Here is a 17,360-nt window from a genome sequence, read left to right as displayed (position 1 = left end):
GGTTGGGATTTTATGCTAGCAGTTTAAAACTGGCTAGTTATATATGTTCTTATGGATGACTAGTTAGTTATTCTAACTAGTTAGAATTTTAACATTTTAATAAAAAGCTAGTTAACTTTCCTAACTAGCTGTTATATTTTGAACTAATTGAAACTAGATGATTTGGTTTACCTAATTCTTAATGATTCTTGAAATGGACTGGGTTAACTTTCCTAACTAGCTGTTATATTTTGAACTAATTGAAACTAGATGATTTGGTTTACCTAATTCTTAATGATTCTTGAAATGGACTGGTTATTGCTTCACTAGACAACTTCCAATCAATTTGTTTTCACGAATTCAATGCATGTTATATGTAGTAATGTATAATGATGAAATTTCCAAAGGATGATTTAATTGAGACCTAATCAGGTCGCTCACTCAACCAGAATTCTAATCCAATTTTGTTAAACTTGGTTTCGCTTGATTATTTTATTATTTCGTTCATATAACAAAGATTCGTTCAAAATCATGAATAATTGAACAACGAACTGCTTCATTCATTATTTATCATAAAGTAGAATATATTTTTCAGATTGACATAATTGATGATATAACGATCTATATTTTTTTATTATAAAAATATGAATATTAAATAAATATAATAAGTTATGGTTCTACCATATATTTGTTGTGTTTAATATCAATTATGTGTGGCTCAGTTTTGTTTGAGAATTATTTATCTTATTATTCGCTGAATCTTATTAAAATTTTCTACTTTTAAAAGGAATTTTATTGAAAATTTATTTTCATAAATACTGATATTATCTTTAAAATTATTTTTATGGATTTATAATTTCAATAATTTTTTATAGGAATTTATAAAATTTTGAAAATAATATTTCGTCAATTATTTAGCCCCGCATGATTTTCTGATTGTATTTAATTGCGTGTCCAATGTGAAATCCAAAAAATGTTTTAAAAATTATGAAATTCTTATTTTATTAGTTTTTAATTATTCTGGGAATTTTAAAATTATATTGGTAATTTGTCAAGTTTTATTCACCCGCACTTTGGTTCGTTAAAAACCGAAATGCGGAACAGAAACTAGACTGCAGGGGATACGTGTTCAGTTTTTTATATGTGTCCTGCTTTCCTTGCCTCACCAGAAACGTGGCCTATTGTTGGTGTAACAAAAAAAACATGAAAACACAAAAATACGCATGCAAACACCGCCTCTCCATGTGTCTCTCGTCCTCCCTCAACCTCTCTCCCGATCTATCACCTCCCTCCTCCCCTGTTTCTCTCTGCTCTCTTTTCTCTGTCTCTCTTTCTCCGTATATTTATTTACTTTTAATTTTCAAAAATTTATATCTTCCGAACCGTACGTCCAAATTTCAATTGTTATGTATAGAAATGATCGATATCTACGCATATATATATATATATATATATATATATATATATTACAAGATTCTGAGAAGAAAATTTTCGGGGCATATTTCCGTTTTGATTTATTTTCGGGGCGTAGAAAAGAAGTTTGACGGTGTTGATAACTCCACATGGTATTTCAGCGTGTATATGTCTATGGCTATTAATTTCAGATTTTTCAGGAGATATTTTTCGGACATTAAATAATCTCTTAGGGTGATCAGAATTTATTTTGCATAAGAATTTTGAGATTCCGCTTTTGTATTTGGGTATATTATAGCATGTTAGTGTATACATATTTATTTGATAATTTTTAGAAGTTGTTGTAGAAGTCACTTTTGGCCGTATTTTTCGTTTCTGGTGTGTTTATACATGCAAATATGAATTACTGTGTGTTTTAAATTTATTGATTTTATTAGGTTATAGTTGGATGGTAATGTTGTGATTGAATTTGAGGGGCTAAAACCCCGAGGAATAATCCATTTTAGAAAGCCGTTATTTTGATTTTTTTTAAATATTAGATTTATAAATATTATTTTATAATTTTTGAAACAAAAATAGTACTTGAATATTTAAGTTCAAAATTATTGGATTGTGTTGTTGTGAAATTTGTGTCGATATGTTATCGATGATAGTCCGATAAATAGAGGAAATGCTGCTCGATTTTTGAGGAATTTATTTCATAAAATATGGGAATGCATCCTGTAATTATCGGGAATACCAATCGAATATATATTTGTATATTTATAAATATTTTACGGAAACAACTTTCTTATCAAGGTGAAATATTTTGTAAAAAGAGTATGGTGTCCTTATTTTCGGTAACGTCGATTATACGTATTTTATGGAAATAACTACCAAACCACATTTCAAGTATGTGAGCCCTATTTGTTTCGTATATTGAGATAGTACGTATAAATATGAGTCAAGATTTTATATCGTAAGGGTAGAATTGATAATGAGGATATGTTAAGAATAATCGATCGTCTAATTTAGGGTATTTCGATTCTGTAGGTTCCAGTCGAAAGACCCAAGCCCCGAAGTCGGCCTAGGGATAACCTAGTGATTCCGTAGTTAAAGCTCAGCAAGGCAAGTATCTCTGACCATATCTTTTATGGTTCAGTTTTATATATAAATGAACTGTTGATTTAAATTTTATACTGGAACAAAATGTTTTGAGTTACGTATCCCCTATTATTATAAATGTTTCTTTTTAAATCATATTTTAGGGGAAAGGTAACTTACTGAAATACCTATCTCTATCTTGTGATTGATATTGGAAAATGTTTAGAAATGTGTTGCTAAATTTTGTGATAATGATTATTTTAAAAGAGATAGGTATAAATGGATTTGAAAACTGGATATAAAAGAATCAGATACTGGAGTTTCGTAAGAGGCCCGTTATTCAGTAACGGCCCAGCATTGGTTGGCGTAAGAGGCTAAGTCAGTGGTGCACACTCTTTTAACCGATTAGTCCAGCGTTGTCAAAGACCTAGCTAGTCTTTGAGTTCCGGAACACATAATTCTAGGACAACGGAATGGAGCTGTCTGAACAGCGGATGGAGCTGCCTGGTGATTGATAGACTGGTCAGCTATCTTCACCTGTGAACGTCCAATGTATCTGATTTGGTTTTATGGTTCCCGTAACGGAACAAATTGTTTTGGTTTTGGTTCCTGTAATGGAACAGATAATTTGGATATGAAAATAGCATGCTAAAATTGGACTCTAGTATTTAAACAACACATGATTGATGTTACATTTTAAAGAGCATGTTAGTCTTATTGATATCCTGTTTTTCCTATTTTTCATGATTTTAGACATGAACGATTTTATGATTTCTCTTCCTATAACTATTTAGCATAACGTTTTATATTATGTTATTTATATATTCGTAGTGCTGAGCAATTGATTGCTCACCCTTGCGAATATCTATATATATATATTAGATGCCTAGAAGACCCGTTCACCGTAGCCAGGGCAGAGTATCCGCTCCTCCTCTATCAGGATCATATGAGGTAGTTTGAGACAGGCCAGATGTTGGGTCTGTTGATTTTCTTTAAGAAGATATTTGTATCAGATTTATTTAAATAATTAATGGTATAATAATTGAGTAGCCTAATTCATACTTAAACCTGGAAAAGATCTGGGTAAGGGGGTCGTGATTATGTAATATTGTGAGTTTGGTTGTATTATATTTATGGTTTATTATTGTTCGTGACGTCAACTCTTGACATCGGGGTCGGGGTTGAGGCCGTCACAAGTTGGTATCAGAGCTACAGGTTTAAGTCCCTGATTTAGGTTTGGAGTAGAGTCAAAATCTATAGATAGACTTTATTTGAAAGTGTGATTCAAGCAACTCATATAGAGGAGCAAGTTTAAGAGTTTAGTCGAGGGTTTCGAAGGCGATGACCCTGGCATCTAATGATGTTTTGATAGAACTTCCCTAACCTTTTGTTGATTCTTCTTTATATATATATATTATTGGTAGCATCCGATAAAGATCTGTTAAGAATATGTTTTGAACTTGATGATAAGTTAAACAAAACACTTAGTAGATATTATTTAGTGTATTTGTAGCTTTTAACGGATGATCACTTTAACATCCGTTGAAAGAGTAGCTTATGTTACAATAAGATTAGTAGCACATTTCTGCATATTGTAATGTCATAGTGAACTAGATGATGTAGAATGTTTAAGTCATGTTAACTACTAGATTGATACACAAGATAGGTTGGTTAATTGTAAATACTAGATGCCTTGTAATCTTGTATAAATGAAATGGAGTTAACTGCCATGAAGACAGTCTCAACGGATGTTTCACTAAGCTTCAACGGTTGATCAACTTAAGTCTCTACGGATGATCAACCAGAGTCTCAACGGATAATCAGTAAGAGTCTTAACGGATGATCCCCCAGAATATCAACGGATGATCAATATGAGTTTCAACGGATGAGCAAATTCAAAAGAGCAGTTGATAGTGACTTGACAGTCACATGCGTTGATTGTATGCAAATGGAATGTGGCGGCCTAATTACAGGTTTTATAGAACAAAAAAGCATATTCATTTCCATGCTAAACTTAAGATATTCAAAGATGTTGGACTGAGAAATGAAGAAGCATGAGATTAGACTAGAAACATTTTGTCTTATTTGTTTGTCTTTTCATCATGTAACTTGGTAATATATAAACCAAGTGTAGCAAGTAGAACCACATCTATCCAAGTAAGTAAGCAATAACAAGAGAAATATAATAATCAAAATCTGTAAAGAATTTCTCTGTTCTTGTAGTTCAACTTGTATGCAACTGTGTACAACATTGTAACACAAAGTTCTCTACTTAATATATATCTCTGGTGGAAAAGTTCAATCCACGAAAGTTTTTAAATACTTGTATTTGATTACTTTGTTATTTGATTTCTTTACTAATTTCATTTCGCACCATTGCTAAATCAAACACAATTATATATTTATAGTAACTGTTCTTAAAATTAAAAAGAAGCCAGAATTACATTCAACCCCCCTTCTGTAATTCTTTGTTAGATTGTTTGGGAATTACAATTGGTATAAGAGCAAGCTCTTGAAGAACAAAGAAGAGTTGAAAAGATGTTGGAGTAAAATTTCCTTTTCTGGATAAAGACAACTATCACCATTGGAAGGTGAAGATGCACCTGCATCTCCTATCTCAATATGAAGTATATGTGGACTGCATTGAGAAAGGTCCACATGTCCCTGTGAGAGCTGCTACAGGAAATGAAGCATCCATCCCAAAGCCTAGAGCAGAATGGTCTGATCCAGATATTGAACAAGTTCATAAGGATAAGAAGTCCATGAACATTTTGTTTAATGGTATTGATGGTGACATGTTTGACAACATCATAAACTGCAAACTGCTAAGGATGTCTGGGATACAATTCAAGTCATATGTGATGGAACTGAGCAGGTAAGGGAAAACGAAATGCAACTCTTGATTCAGCAATATGAGCATTTTCATAGTGAATAAAGTGAGTCAGTCACTGATATTTTTAGTAGATTTCAAAAACTGCTAAATGCTCTAAAATTGCATGGAAGAGTCCATCAAACATATGACTCAAACTTCAAATTCCTTAGATCTCTACCAAAGAAATGGAAGCATATGACAGTCTCACAAGATTATAAAGAATTTACCTTGGACAGACTGTATTGGATTCTAAAAACCTATGAGCTTGAAATAGAGCAAGATGAGAAGCTGGAGAAAGGAAGAAAGAAAGGAGGATCTATTGCATTGGTTGTTGAGCAAGAGAAAGAGAAGGAGACGAAGGTTGAAGTTGTTGAATCTGCACCAAACCCTAGAGTTTGTGAAGGCAAGGGAAAGGGGCTAGTAGCTGAACATGAAGAACATCTTAGTCAAGATGACACGGATGACATAGATGAGCATATGGCTTTTCTATCCAGGAGGTTTGCCAAGCTCAAATTCAAGAAGAATTTTGGAGCATCCAAGTCAAACAGAAACATGGTTGACAAGTCTAAATTCAAGTGTTTCAAGTGTGGCTTGGCGGGACATTTTTCTAGTGAATGCAGAAAGTCTGATTCTGGAAAAAAGAAGGCTAAATCAGATGAAACAGAAGTCAGTTCATCCAATAATCAAGTAATCACCACTAATCTAGCACATTTATCTAAAGCTGAGTGTAATGATGCTATAAATGACATGTCTACTAAGTTATATCATCTGCGTGTTACACTCAAATCTCTCACTAAAGAAAACATTAAAATTAAAGAGAACAATTTGTTTTTAAGTGAAAGAAACAGTGTGTTAGAGACTCAATTTGTTGAGTTTGAAAAATTAAAGATAGAGTGCAAGATTGCCAAAGATGAACTAACTGAATCCTTAAAGAAATGGGAGATTTTAAGAAAGCAACTTGAACGAGAACAAGAGGTAATTAAGCCATGAAAATCATCTAGAGATGTCCATGATCAAATTACTAAAGTTCAAGGTATAGAATCCTTATGTGATGCAGCCTGGAAAAAGAGCAAGGAGAAACTTGATTCCAATTTGGTTGAATGACTTTCAACGGATGTTGATTCGACGGATGATGAATGTTATCCGTCGACTGATCAAAATAATTATCCATCGAAAGACAAGGAACCACATTCGTTGAATGAAAGTAAGCCAGTTAGAAAAGACAAGCTAGCTAAATTAAATGAGAAATATGGATCAGTTTCTAAGAACTTTATTCCAGGAGAAACAAGTCAAGGGAAAAAGGACAAAAGAGTTAATGTAGGGTATCCGTCAATCAAGCAATTGAATGACAGATTGGAGAAAATTGAGGTTCAAATAGAATCAAAAAGGAAAAACAATAGGAATCAGAAGGTAGGAATTAACAAACATAACAACTACACACCTGATAAATATGCACCTAGAAAAATCTGTGTGAAGTGTGGTAGTGTTAATCATTTATCTGTTAATTGCAAACTTGCTATGACTGCCCCCATGTCTGCACCTCCTTCATTTCCTAGTATGCGCACTATGCCATAGAAGACCTATTTGCACGTTTTTTCCTGGTGTTGCCTTAGAAAACGTTGCAATAGGGTTGAAATTATGGCCATATCACAACACCCAGATTTTGGTGTTACGATAGGCATAATAACATGTTGCAATAGCTCAATAAATCTTTGGTGTTGACATAAATATCTTCTCTATTGTAACACATAGACCGTGTTGCTATAAGTGGTTGAATATTTTTTTAATTTGAATATAAAATTAAATTAATCTTTAAAAATAGTATATTTGAATAAAATAGTTTGTAGAGTTTCTTGGAAAGTGAAAACTCAAAATAGATTTAACTGAAAGTTAAATTTATTTTTAAAAGTAAGTGATATGAATAAAGTAATTAATAGAGTTTTCTAGAAAGTAAAAATCCGCCAGATAAATGAATTATTCAAACTTTTTAAATATATTTTTTAAAATTTTAAACTAAATGAATATATTTTAAAATAAGTTTATAAAAATTTAATAAAATTACTAAAACGGGTTTTATTATAAATAAAATCATTTCATATCTTTGAAACTCCCATGTAGTACTAACTATGAATTTTTACAAACTGATAAATTTATAAATTTATTGTAATTATAATTATTACATTGTGTAAAAATTTAAAATAAATCTGATATTTATAAATAAAACAAATTAAAAGTGTATGGAATGGACTGGGCTGGGCGGTTAAATCTGTGATGGGCGGCAAATGAAATTTTGGACAGAGCCACAACAAAATTGGGGAAATACTTCCCTCCTCTCACTTATCTCACTTATCTCTTTGTCTTTCTCGTCTCTCTCTGTGTCAAAACACATTCAAGCTATTATTGTAATTAGGGTTCAACACATTCGAGCAAAATATTCAGATTGGATTAATTGTTTCAGGTTTAATTAGGGTTCGAGAATAAGATTTGGTTTCAATTTAGGTTCAGTTAGGGTTCGAGAAAAGAGTTAGTTCAAGCATCTCTTCCGATTTTATGTTGCGTTTAGGTTCAATTTTGAGGTATAACCTCTATTACGTCTAATATTTAAACTACATGTGTCTAATTGTGCTTCCATGCTTAATTGATAAGAGGCTAGAGAAAATAGGGAAAATGAATGAGTCATATGAAGGTCTTTTTTTCGATTACTTTTATTTATTCTTTATTTTCAATAAACAAATTTAATTTTCTTTGATGAAATTTAATATTATCACTTTAGGTATGTTTTATCTATTTTAGTTCATAATATTTAGTGGATAAAATGGTGAAATCAATCGATTTGGTAGATGAATCCATAATATTACTCTTTGTTGTTAGTTTTTTTAAATTTCTTCTTTGTTGTTGGGCTTACATGTTGGATAATGAGCAAATTCATGACATTAGTTTTCAGCAGAATGGGCACAACACCTGTTAGTGGAAATGGGGAAGCAGCTCATGCTTCTAATTCTCAAGCATCATCATCAGGGGTAGGTGATGATGGGACTTTCTTCTCTAATTTGCTATGGCAAATCATGCCTATTGTATCTCAAAATACAAGTGAAATAAATAATACATCTATCGAGGAAGATGTAGAAGATGGGAACACACGAGATTCATCAGTTAATGTAAGCTTTTTTCTTGATATTATTGAAGTCTGTGATGTTAATGCTTTCACCCCCATCGTGGAAAATTGTATATATAGCTAAAAATCTAGTTTTGAGACATAATAACCTTTGATTGGTCAAAATTAATGATTTATGTATATGATTGGGTGAACATTGGTGACTTGGTGTACATGTCTACAGGCTGATGAGGACAATCCAGGCACGGGTCCTCACGTCGTCGGGAACACAGTGAAGACTCAGTATTGAAAAGCTCAAAAAGGCAAAAGGTATTATTATCAATTTTTGTGTTATGTACTACTTTTATTTTCTATTTTTATACATACCATCAACTAAATAATAGAAAACGGAATTGTTGTTTTCACAACACTCTATGTTCCCACTAGACTTCTGGATGGGTTCTCGAAAAGCATTACATGTGTGTTCTCTGCACTAAAGTTGTATATATAGGTAGTTAACCATAAATCTTGTGAAAATTTTAGACCCCATGAAAAATGCTATATTTTTAAGATTAGAGATTCACCTTATTATGTTTTTACAACAAGCCTGTATTATTGCAATGTCAATTCCATCATGTATATTTATAAAAGGCTACAAGGAAAATAGATGCAAGTTTGGCCAAAAAAGAATAGATGTTGTAGGCTTGTACTAGAGATAGAGTATTAAATGCATTGGACACAAAAGATTTGTTTACAGTTGCAATGGATCAAAGGAAAATTATAGATCAATAGACAAAATAGTGTATGGTATTTGTTAGTGTCTGGTAAAGCATGACAAGTCAATTCTAGCAGAATGAAGGATACTACAAGTCTAGAATACAGGGCATGTATATTAATCTATCAAAAAATTTACGTGTGTAGTGTATTGATCACTTTGGATCTAGTACATGTCTTTATCAAATGATTCTATTATTGGCAGGTATATGGCAATCAGATCATGCATTTTTTGGACAAGCCAGCCGACTCAATAGACTTGCTTAGAGATTTTGATCAACTTGTGGCATATCGGTTGCCAAAAGATAACAATGATTCATCTTATTTGGTTGTGTTCATGCATCAGCATGAATATAAGCCGATGTAAGTCTAATCTTTTGGGTTCCAGTTAATGTTTTTTAATATTATAATTTTGACTGATTTTGGTTAATGATAAGCATAGTTAGAGTGTGCTTTAGAAGGCAGTTGCCAAAAAGGTTATGTGGCATAGAAAGAATGCTTCTTTTTGGCCCGGTGTTATTTTTTAGTAAATAAATATTAGCAATTATGCATATTATGTTGATAGGACTCTAATTTCTATAATTATTTCACTTTAGTCATCTTAGCAATAGCGCTAGGTTGATGTTTATTCCTTTTTACTTTGTTTTTCTTCTTTTGATAGGTAAGAAAAATTATCAATATTGTGAAGCCGGTTTAGAAATTGTATAATGTGCACAAAAAGTATAAAATCTAATAATCACCTTATTTCTTCAAATGACTAGGTTCTATAGTTGGGTTCTTTGATCATAAATGCTTATTATCCTTTTAGAGATGGTATTCCATTTATCCGGATATGATCAAACAAGAAGTTGAAGTTTAAAAAATTGTCTTATATGTTTCTGTGGTTCCCGAAAGTTGCAGCACTTACAATTTTACCATACTTGAAAGAAAGTAGATCAGAACATGCAAGTGATATGCACTATTGAGAAAATGGATTAGGATGTGACATGTTAGTGAAGTCTCGTGTTTGTATAATATATGTTATGTCAGTTATATTGAAACACACACATATATATACATAGTTTTGCTGCTTGGTTTGAGAAGATGGGATCTGGTGGATCTGGTTTTGGCACCTTCCTCAAAGTTATTGTTTCCAACATTGATGTTCTTGCTGGGTACTTTTCAATTTATTACCCCCCATGTCTTTCTTTTTTCTCTTTTTATTTATTTGTTTTTTAAGTTAATTGTATCTCTCTATCAGTCATCAATTAGAAACCCCATTTATATTTTAATTTTTAAAGGGAAAGTATGCTTCATGGAGTAGAATTTGTATGTTAATTGTATCTCTGTGTTTGGTGTTTGTGCAGGCCTTTGGTCATTTCATCAGCAATTACTTAGAAAGCCTGATGCTAAACCTAGTACAGCAGGCCTACTTTGTAATATCCGGGATATAATGTGTAATTATTTTTATCAATAAATGATTATTATGTGAATTTTGGTGAATTATCTGATGATTAATAATAATATTTAGATGTTTATATGTAATAAGATATGAGTATGTTAATTTTAATATGTCCAGAATAAAATATAGATAATTGTGATATTTTTCTCGTAATTTTTGGATTATTATATGATTTTATAATGATTTAAAGATTTAATAATTATTTTTTGAATAATTACTGAGAATCGTCCAACTTCAACCGTTTTTACGTTTCCACAACCCGAAATTCTTCGGAAAACACTTTCCTAACCTAATCTGATAATTCCGGATATTTTTCGTGTTTTGACTTTTTCGATCCAGATTACGGTTTGGCCCGTACGCGTTTCGGCGTACAATTTTCGATACGATAATCATTTCAATAGAACAATAAAACCCATATTCTCAAGAGATGTGATATTATTACATTATTTTCGTATAAAGTGTTTTATAAGAAGCCCAATTTGGATAATTATCCAATACGGGTATCAAAATAAATCGTTTTTGCAGTTAGCGGCTAAACAACTAGTTTATCGATCCAAAATGATCTAACACGAACCAATATTCCATAAATATAAATAGCCCTTTTCTTATCCTATTTTATTCGTATAATCATAATCGATCAAATTTATAAGGAAAACCCTAATTATTCGTTACGTTCTTGAGAATCAAACGCACGAACGAAGACGTTATCGAACTCCGATTCGAGCGTGCAATATATCAAATCGAAGCTCTCAAAAAACTCTTTCATAATCAATCATCCATTTTAGTGCAGAAGTCAAGATATTTTTCTTATTTAGTTGTTTTATTTTGAATTATTTAAAGATTAAATTATGAAATCTTGTTCTTGATGCTGTTGATATGATTTTGATGGCATAATCATGTAGATAATTTTCTCCTGATTAATTTGGTATATTATATGTCAAAAATAAAGGTCAATAACATGGTGAAAATGAGGTTTGATTTTGTGAAAATTCGAATAAGGGTTTATGTTCTTGAATAATTTTAATTGATTTTTAGGGGTTTTTATTATGTTGATTCTGGGTTTGATTGAGTTGCATTAGTTGATAGATCGTCTCAAAACAAGTTAATTCACATATTTTTTTAACACGTTGGGTCCCTGGAAGACGTGGCCGGAAAACCTTGAAACCCGGCCGGCTTTAATGGCGGTTTCGCTGGAGTTTGGATTCGAGGGACGCCTTACTGTCGTTCTTGCTATAATGTCACTGCTGTTGAGGTGTTAAACACAATCCAGTCGAACCTCGAGCAGAAAAGTGAGGATTGGGTGAAGATCGGGGCTCGCCGGATTTTTCCCGGTGGCCGTGTTATGGGATTTGGGCGCGGGTCGAACGGGTTCTTCGTGACCCGTTTAGCTGACCCGTTTGACCCGATTTTAATCCTATAAAACCCTAATTCCAAATCTAATTACTGTTTCTAAATTCCTTTTATTTAAAAATTATTTAAAAATTCTATTTTTATTTCTAAAAATTCACTTTAAATTCTAAAAATCAATATTTAATTCTGAAAAACTATTTTTAAATTGAAATTAAATCTAAATTATTTATTTAATTAATTTTAGTTAATAATTAGTTATTTAATTAGTCAATTAATTTAAATATTAATTAATTAATTAATTTAATTAGTTATTAATTAATTTTAATTGATTATTTAATTAGATTTAATTATTTATTCTGATTTAAAAATTCCGAAAAATAGTTTCGAGCTTTAAAATATTATTTAAAATTATTTTCAAAGCTCAATAATTAATATAAAATTATTTTAAAGTCAGATTCGGGTGTTCGAACCCTATTATTTAATAATAAAATGATTCGGAGACCCGTTTTAATTCTGAAAAGTGTTCAAAAATTCGTATTAAATACCTGGAAAATCATTTTGACCCCGAATCTTCTTTGAAACATTATTTTGATCGAATATCTTACGTGCTATGTGCTATATGTGATCTGATTGCTCTACAATATGACTGTATGTGCATTGTTTGATTGTTTTTGCTGTAACTTTCAATCTGTATGTCGGATTTGGGTGAAACGAAGGGTAGTTAGAAGCTTGTAATGAATAGAATGAGATGAGAAGTAGTATTGATAAATGAATGTGATGTTTAACAGAGGAAACGAGGCGTAAAAAGGGAAAGCATATAGTCAGTGAGTGAGAACCAATTGTCAAGTACGAGTAAAGTAAAAGTGAATTGATAAGGCAAGTGCTTCTGCTCTTTCTTGCGATATATTGCAAGTACTTTTGAACTATCTTCTTTATATTATTCCAAATAGTTCTTGTTCTATATTGCAAGTACTTTGAAGTAGTTAACTCTAAACCCTGATTCTTGTTGATCTTGAGCTGCAAGCCTGATTTCTTGTAAACCATTGATTGATGAATTTTGAATACGAACCACACCTATACGATATTACTTCACAAATACATATCTACCACATACTGATTCTTGATACGGGATTGCTTAACATACCAATCTTTATGTCTTGTATAACAGAAGACCAATTCTTGTAACTCTTGAACCCTTGGGTCTTTTGCTTTCTGAATCTTTCCTTGAATTAAAACCCAACCTTTATGATTTCCTTGTTATACCTTCATGGAACTATATCACCCTATGCTTCAAGATAAGTGTTGTTTATGATTCAGCTTATTGAAATTTTATTGCTTATCATATTATTATTATAGAATTGGATTTCTTTTAAATATGGACCAGATTCGTAGTCGGGCCAGATTCGTGGTCATAGTAGGCCAATATGTGCCTTGGATCCAGTATATAGAGCATAATTGGGAGCCTTGCTCGGGGTTAGTGTGTGACTGATCAACAGTCTAACCTTGGTTTTTAAAATAAAAGTGAATATCCAATTCTAATCATTGCTTATTAGTAAACTTGATTCCTTATATCAATTCAATTGATCATTGTTTAATCTCAGTGTTGTCATTGTGACTTACTGAGCTAGTTAGCTCACTCTTGCAAATCTGTTTGTATTCTTTCCAGTGAAAAAGGAAACTGGTGGTAGCGAGGATCCACAGATAAGCGTGCGAGCTAGTTATCCAGGTTGAAATGGAATAAGCTAGTAGATGATGTTTGGCTTAGTGTGTGTTGATAGTTTGTAATAAAGTTTACTTCCGTTGTAAGATAAATAAACTGGGATTTGCAATGTTTGTAATATAAATAAGGTTGTGGCTTGTGGGCATACTTTAAACTGCTTCAATCAGTGGAATATGGTAAGTAGGGTCATTGCGTATATATTATTATATTCATAAACAGGTTTATATATGGTTGTGTGTGTGTTGGGGACCCCAAACTTCTGACCCGGGTTTGGAGGGCATTACAGGTTTGGCATCAGAGCTAAGGTTTAAAGTTACTGCCACAAGCCTAAATTGTCTAGAATGGGTAGGGTTACGATTAGTATTAGGAAATAAAGAAATAGAACATCGAGAAGTTAAGTGTGACTAAATAATAGGTTTTAGTATGATTCATGATGAGATTCGAGATTCTTATCTTGCAACGTGATTTTCATATAGCAACGATGCCAGATTCCTTTATCTCGATATCATCTGATCACTTGGAGCCTTCAGTCGGAAGACCGTCATCTAATCCACGTCCTGTTCTTCCACCAGTATCTGCTATAATACCAGTTGGGATGGTTGCACCAATGCGAGCTATTCCACCTCCTGGTGTGAGACCACCTATTCGAGGACCCCCACCTGTTGATTCTGACTATACCGAACATTCGGTTGCGGGTGCATCTTTCCAGTTTACTCCACACCTTGTTCCATACTATAAGTATGAGGATCTTCTTTTGGAGCGAGAAGCCCTGTTGGCACAGATCCAGGAGCTACATCACGTCATCAGGACTATAGATGTTGACAGGAATGTGAGGGAACTTCGAAATGAGATTCAGGTGACCCGAAGAATACTTGAGGCCAGACTTCATGGAGCTACTTGTGAGTATGCAGCCCCAGATGCTCTTATGGGATGGGCCAAAGAGGTACTGGAAGATTTGGAGAGGCTTGGTGGACCAGAGTTTCCCTGAAGCTAGACGACGGAGATGATGTGACAACTGATATATGTACAATAGTATGTAGTGTGTGTTATCAGACTTTTGGTGGGTATATAAATAAACAAGAATTGCGAAATAATGAATAGGCCTGTTGTACCTTTGCCTTTAATAAAACATTTTGCGCTTGTAACATCAAACTTTGATATATATCAATACCTTTCCTTTCCAGCATTGTCATTTACTTTACCATACCTGTTTTGTCTTACTGTACCAGTTATAAAACTCTTGTGATAACATGTACCCTTTTTCCCCCTAATTGTTTACATTCTGTAAAGAAGCATGCAATTTACCTAGTTCAATGATTGAAAATGTTTTCAAAAAGAGATATTTCTGTTTACACAAAAACTTTTCATAAAAAGGGTTTTGATTCAAAAGCTAAATAAGTTGCTTGATTCTTTACAGAAAATGCCTCCCAGAAGAAATACCCATTCTACCAACCATATTGAAGAAACCAACAACAACAACACCCAAGACAACAATAATCATAATGCAAACCCAGGTCCCGTAGACCCAACTGTAGCCCATATTCTTTAGATCTTGGCCCAACAAATAGTTCACCTGACTCAACAATAGCAGAGGCGGACTAATCCACCGGTAACCTTTAAAACCTTCCAGGTAGTGAATCCACCAGAATTTAAAGGTTCTGTAGATCCTATTGAGACAAGAGTCTGGTTGATGGAAATTGAGAAGGCATTTGCCCTAGTCAAGGTGAGAGAGGAACAAAAGACTGAGTTTGGAAGTTACCATCTGAAGAATGAAGCCACCTACTGGTGGGAAACTGTTAAAGTGTTGGAAGGTACTGATGATGTTGCATGGGATAGATTTAAGGAGTTGTTTTTTAGAGAAATATTTCCCTCGGTTTGTTCAAGATCAAATGGAATTGAAATTTCTAGAGCTTAAGCAGGGGAATGTGTCAGTGGCAGATTATGAAAGTAAGTTTGAGGAATTGTCGAAATTTGTACCATCGTATGTGGACACTGATCGGAAGAAATCTAAGAGGTTCCAACAAGGTCTTAAGCCATAGATCCGTGGGAAGGTGGCCATATTTGAGTTGGATACGTATGCGGGAGTTGTGCAGAAAGCTATGATGACAGAGACAGAAAGTGAAATGTCTCAAAAGGAGAAGGAAAGTAAAAAAAGAAAGTTTCAGGGAAGTGAAGGACAGTCCCAAGCAGGGAAGTTTCCAAATTTTAATCAGAGGAAAGGCAAGTTCCAGCCCAGAAGAAATTTTAACAGACGGAACGCAGGCAACAGTGGCCAAGGTAACCGTCCAGCCACTGGGAACCAGCCAACCCAGCAGAGGCCAGCTCTACCAGATTGTCAAGTATGTGGAAAGAAACATGGTAAAGTTTGCAATAAGTTGAATGTGGTCTGCTACAGATGCAATCAGAAGGGGCACTATTCAAGGGAGTGCCATAATCAACCAGCCAAAGAGCTATCCAACAAGGATCAACCTACCAAGAACCAGGCAGGCAAAGTTCCAACAATTGGGTATACATGTTTCAAGTGTGGAAAGCCATGGCACATCACAAGGGATTGTAAGATACCAGTTCCAGTCAATAATACACTACAAATTATGGGAGCCCCTCCAACAGTCAATGAACCTCCCAGAGCTAGAGTTTATGGTATGTCTGTGAAGGATGCTATCATGGAGACTGATGTTGTGGCATGTACACTTACGATAAATTCTTTATGTGCTAAAGTGCTAGTAGATTCAGGAGCAACTTGATCATTTATTTCTCAAGATTTTGTTGATAAGTTGAATTGCCCAGTTAAATTGTTAAGTGAGATTATGAAGGTAAAATTAGCAAATCAGGAGCGTGTACCTGTTAACCAAGTATGTAAGAGCTGTGAGGTTGAGATTTCTGGAAATAAGTTTGATGCTGACTTGATACCAATTAAGTTATGAGAGTTTGACATTATTCTATGAATGGACTGGCTATCTAAGTACGATGCTCAGATAGACTGTCGTAATAAGAAAGTAATCTTGAAGACGTCAGACGAGAAAGTGGTGACGCTTAAAGGTCAGAAGCAAGCAAAGAAGTTTGTTAGGTCACACTTTCACTGTAGAGGGGGTGAATACAGTGTTTATCACAATCAAATCGAACTTCAAGAACTTATGTAACAGAAAACAAACTTTATTTAAACAATAAACTCTGTTACAATCTGGAACTGTTATCTCTCAGTGATGAGCAAAATATCACGAGAGCTGCTAGAGTTATACTAAATAATATTCTCGATAATGATAACACATATAGTGTAAACTCTATTTCTGTGTTTATATACTACACAGTTACAAGATATTCGCTAATTGATATGGAATATAATTCTGCTTCCTAAAATATATCAATCAGATATCTTCTATTCCAAGTATTCCATTCTTCACGGAATTCCTTCTTCATGCATATCTCTTCTTATGTTTATCTTGATCTTCTTAACTTTAATCAGCTACTGTCCTTATCTGATCGTCCTTCAGCACTTAAGTTCTGATATCTATCTCCTGATAACATAAGTACTGATATCCCTTAAGTTCTGACTTCCAGTATAAGTACTGATCAGTTAAGTACTGATTTGTTCTGTTCAAATAAGATCTGAAATCTAAACATAAAACATATTAGC

General features: G+C 33.3%; 1 protein-coding gene across 2 annotated transcripts; it reads left to right on the top strand.

Moving 5' to 3' along the window:
* The first annotated feature begins 7,632 nt into the window (after window positions 1-7,632).
* On the top strand, window positions 7,633-10,742 carry LOC141676617 (uncharacterized). Of its 2 annotated transcripts, XM_074482302.1 has the most exons (6): window positions 7,633-7,923; window positions 8,285-8,505; window positions 8,686-8,771; window positions 9,421-9,578; window positions 10,277-10,369; window positions 10,562-10,742. In XM_074482302.1, the coding sequence occupies exons 4-6, from the start codon at window positions 9,439-9,441 to the stop codon at window positions 10,590-10,592; spliced, it is 264 nt and encodes an 87-aa protein (XP_074338403.1). In that variant the 5' UTR covers window positions 7,633-7,923; window positions 8,285-8,505; window positions 8,686-8,771; window positions 9,421-9,438; the 3' UTR covers window positions 10,593-10,742. The 2 variants fall into 2 exon arrangements, 1 of the variants encoding a protein (XP_074338403.1); XR_012557095.1 differs by lacking the exon at window positions 10,277-10,369 and having other exon boundaries at window positions 7,637-7,923; window positions 8,295-8,505.
* The last annotated feature ends 6,618 nt before the right edge of the window (window positions 10,743-17,360 follow it).

The sequence above is a fragment of the Apium graveolens genome, chromosome 8 (assembly GCF_009905375.1).
Source record: "Apium graveolens cultivar Ventura chromosome 8, ASM990537v1, whole genome shotgun sequence".
In the NCBI taxonomy this organism is placed as follows: Eukaryota; Viridiplantae; Streptophyta; class Magnoliopsida; order Apiales; family Apiaceae; genus Apium; species Apium graveolens.
Note: the sequence above shows the minus strand (reverse complement) of the source record. Positions and strands in the feature narration are given on the sequence as shown.

What these genes read in the sequence shown, in the direction of transcription:
- LOC141676617 (XM_074482302.1), top strand. Translation starts at nt 9,439, where the DNA reads ATGCATTTTTTGGACAAGCCAGCCGACTCAATAGACTTGCTTAGAGAT. An exon ending in CAGCATGAATATAAGCCGAT is followed by an intron (nt 9,579 to 10,276) that starts GTAAGTCTAATC and finishes ATATATACATAG; the next exon opens with TTTTGCTGCTTGGTTTGAGA. An exon ending in AACATTGATGTTCTTGCTGG is followed by an intron (nt 10,370 to 10,561) that starts GTACTTTTCAAT and finishes GTGTTTGTGCAG; the next exon opens with GCCTTTGGTCATTTCATCAG.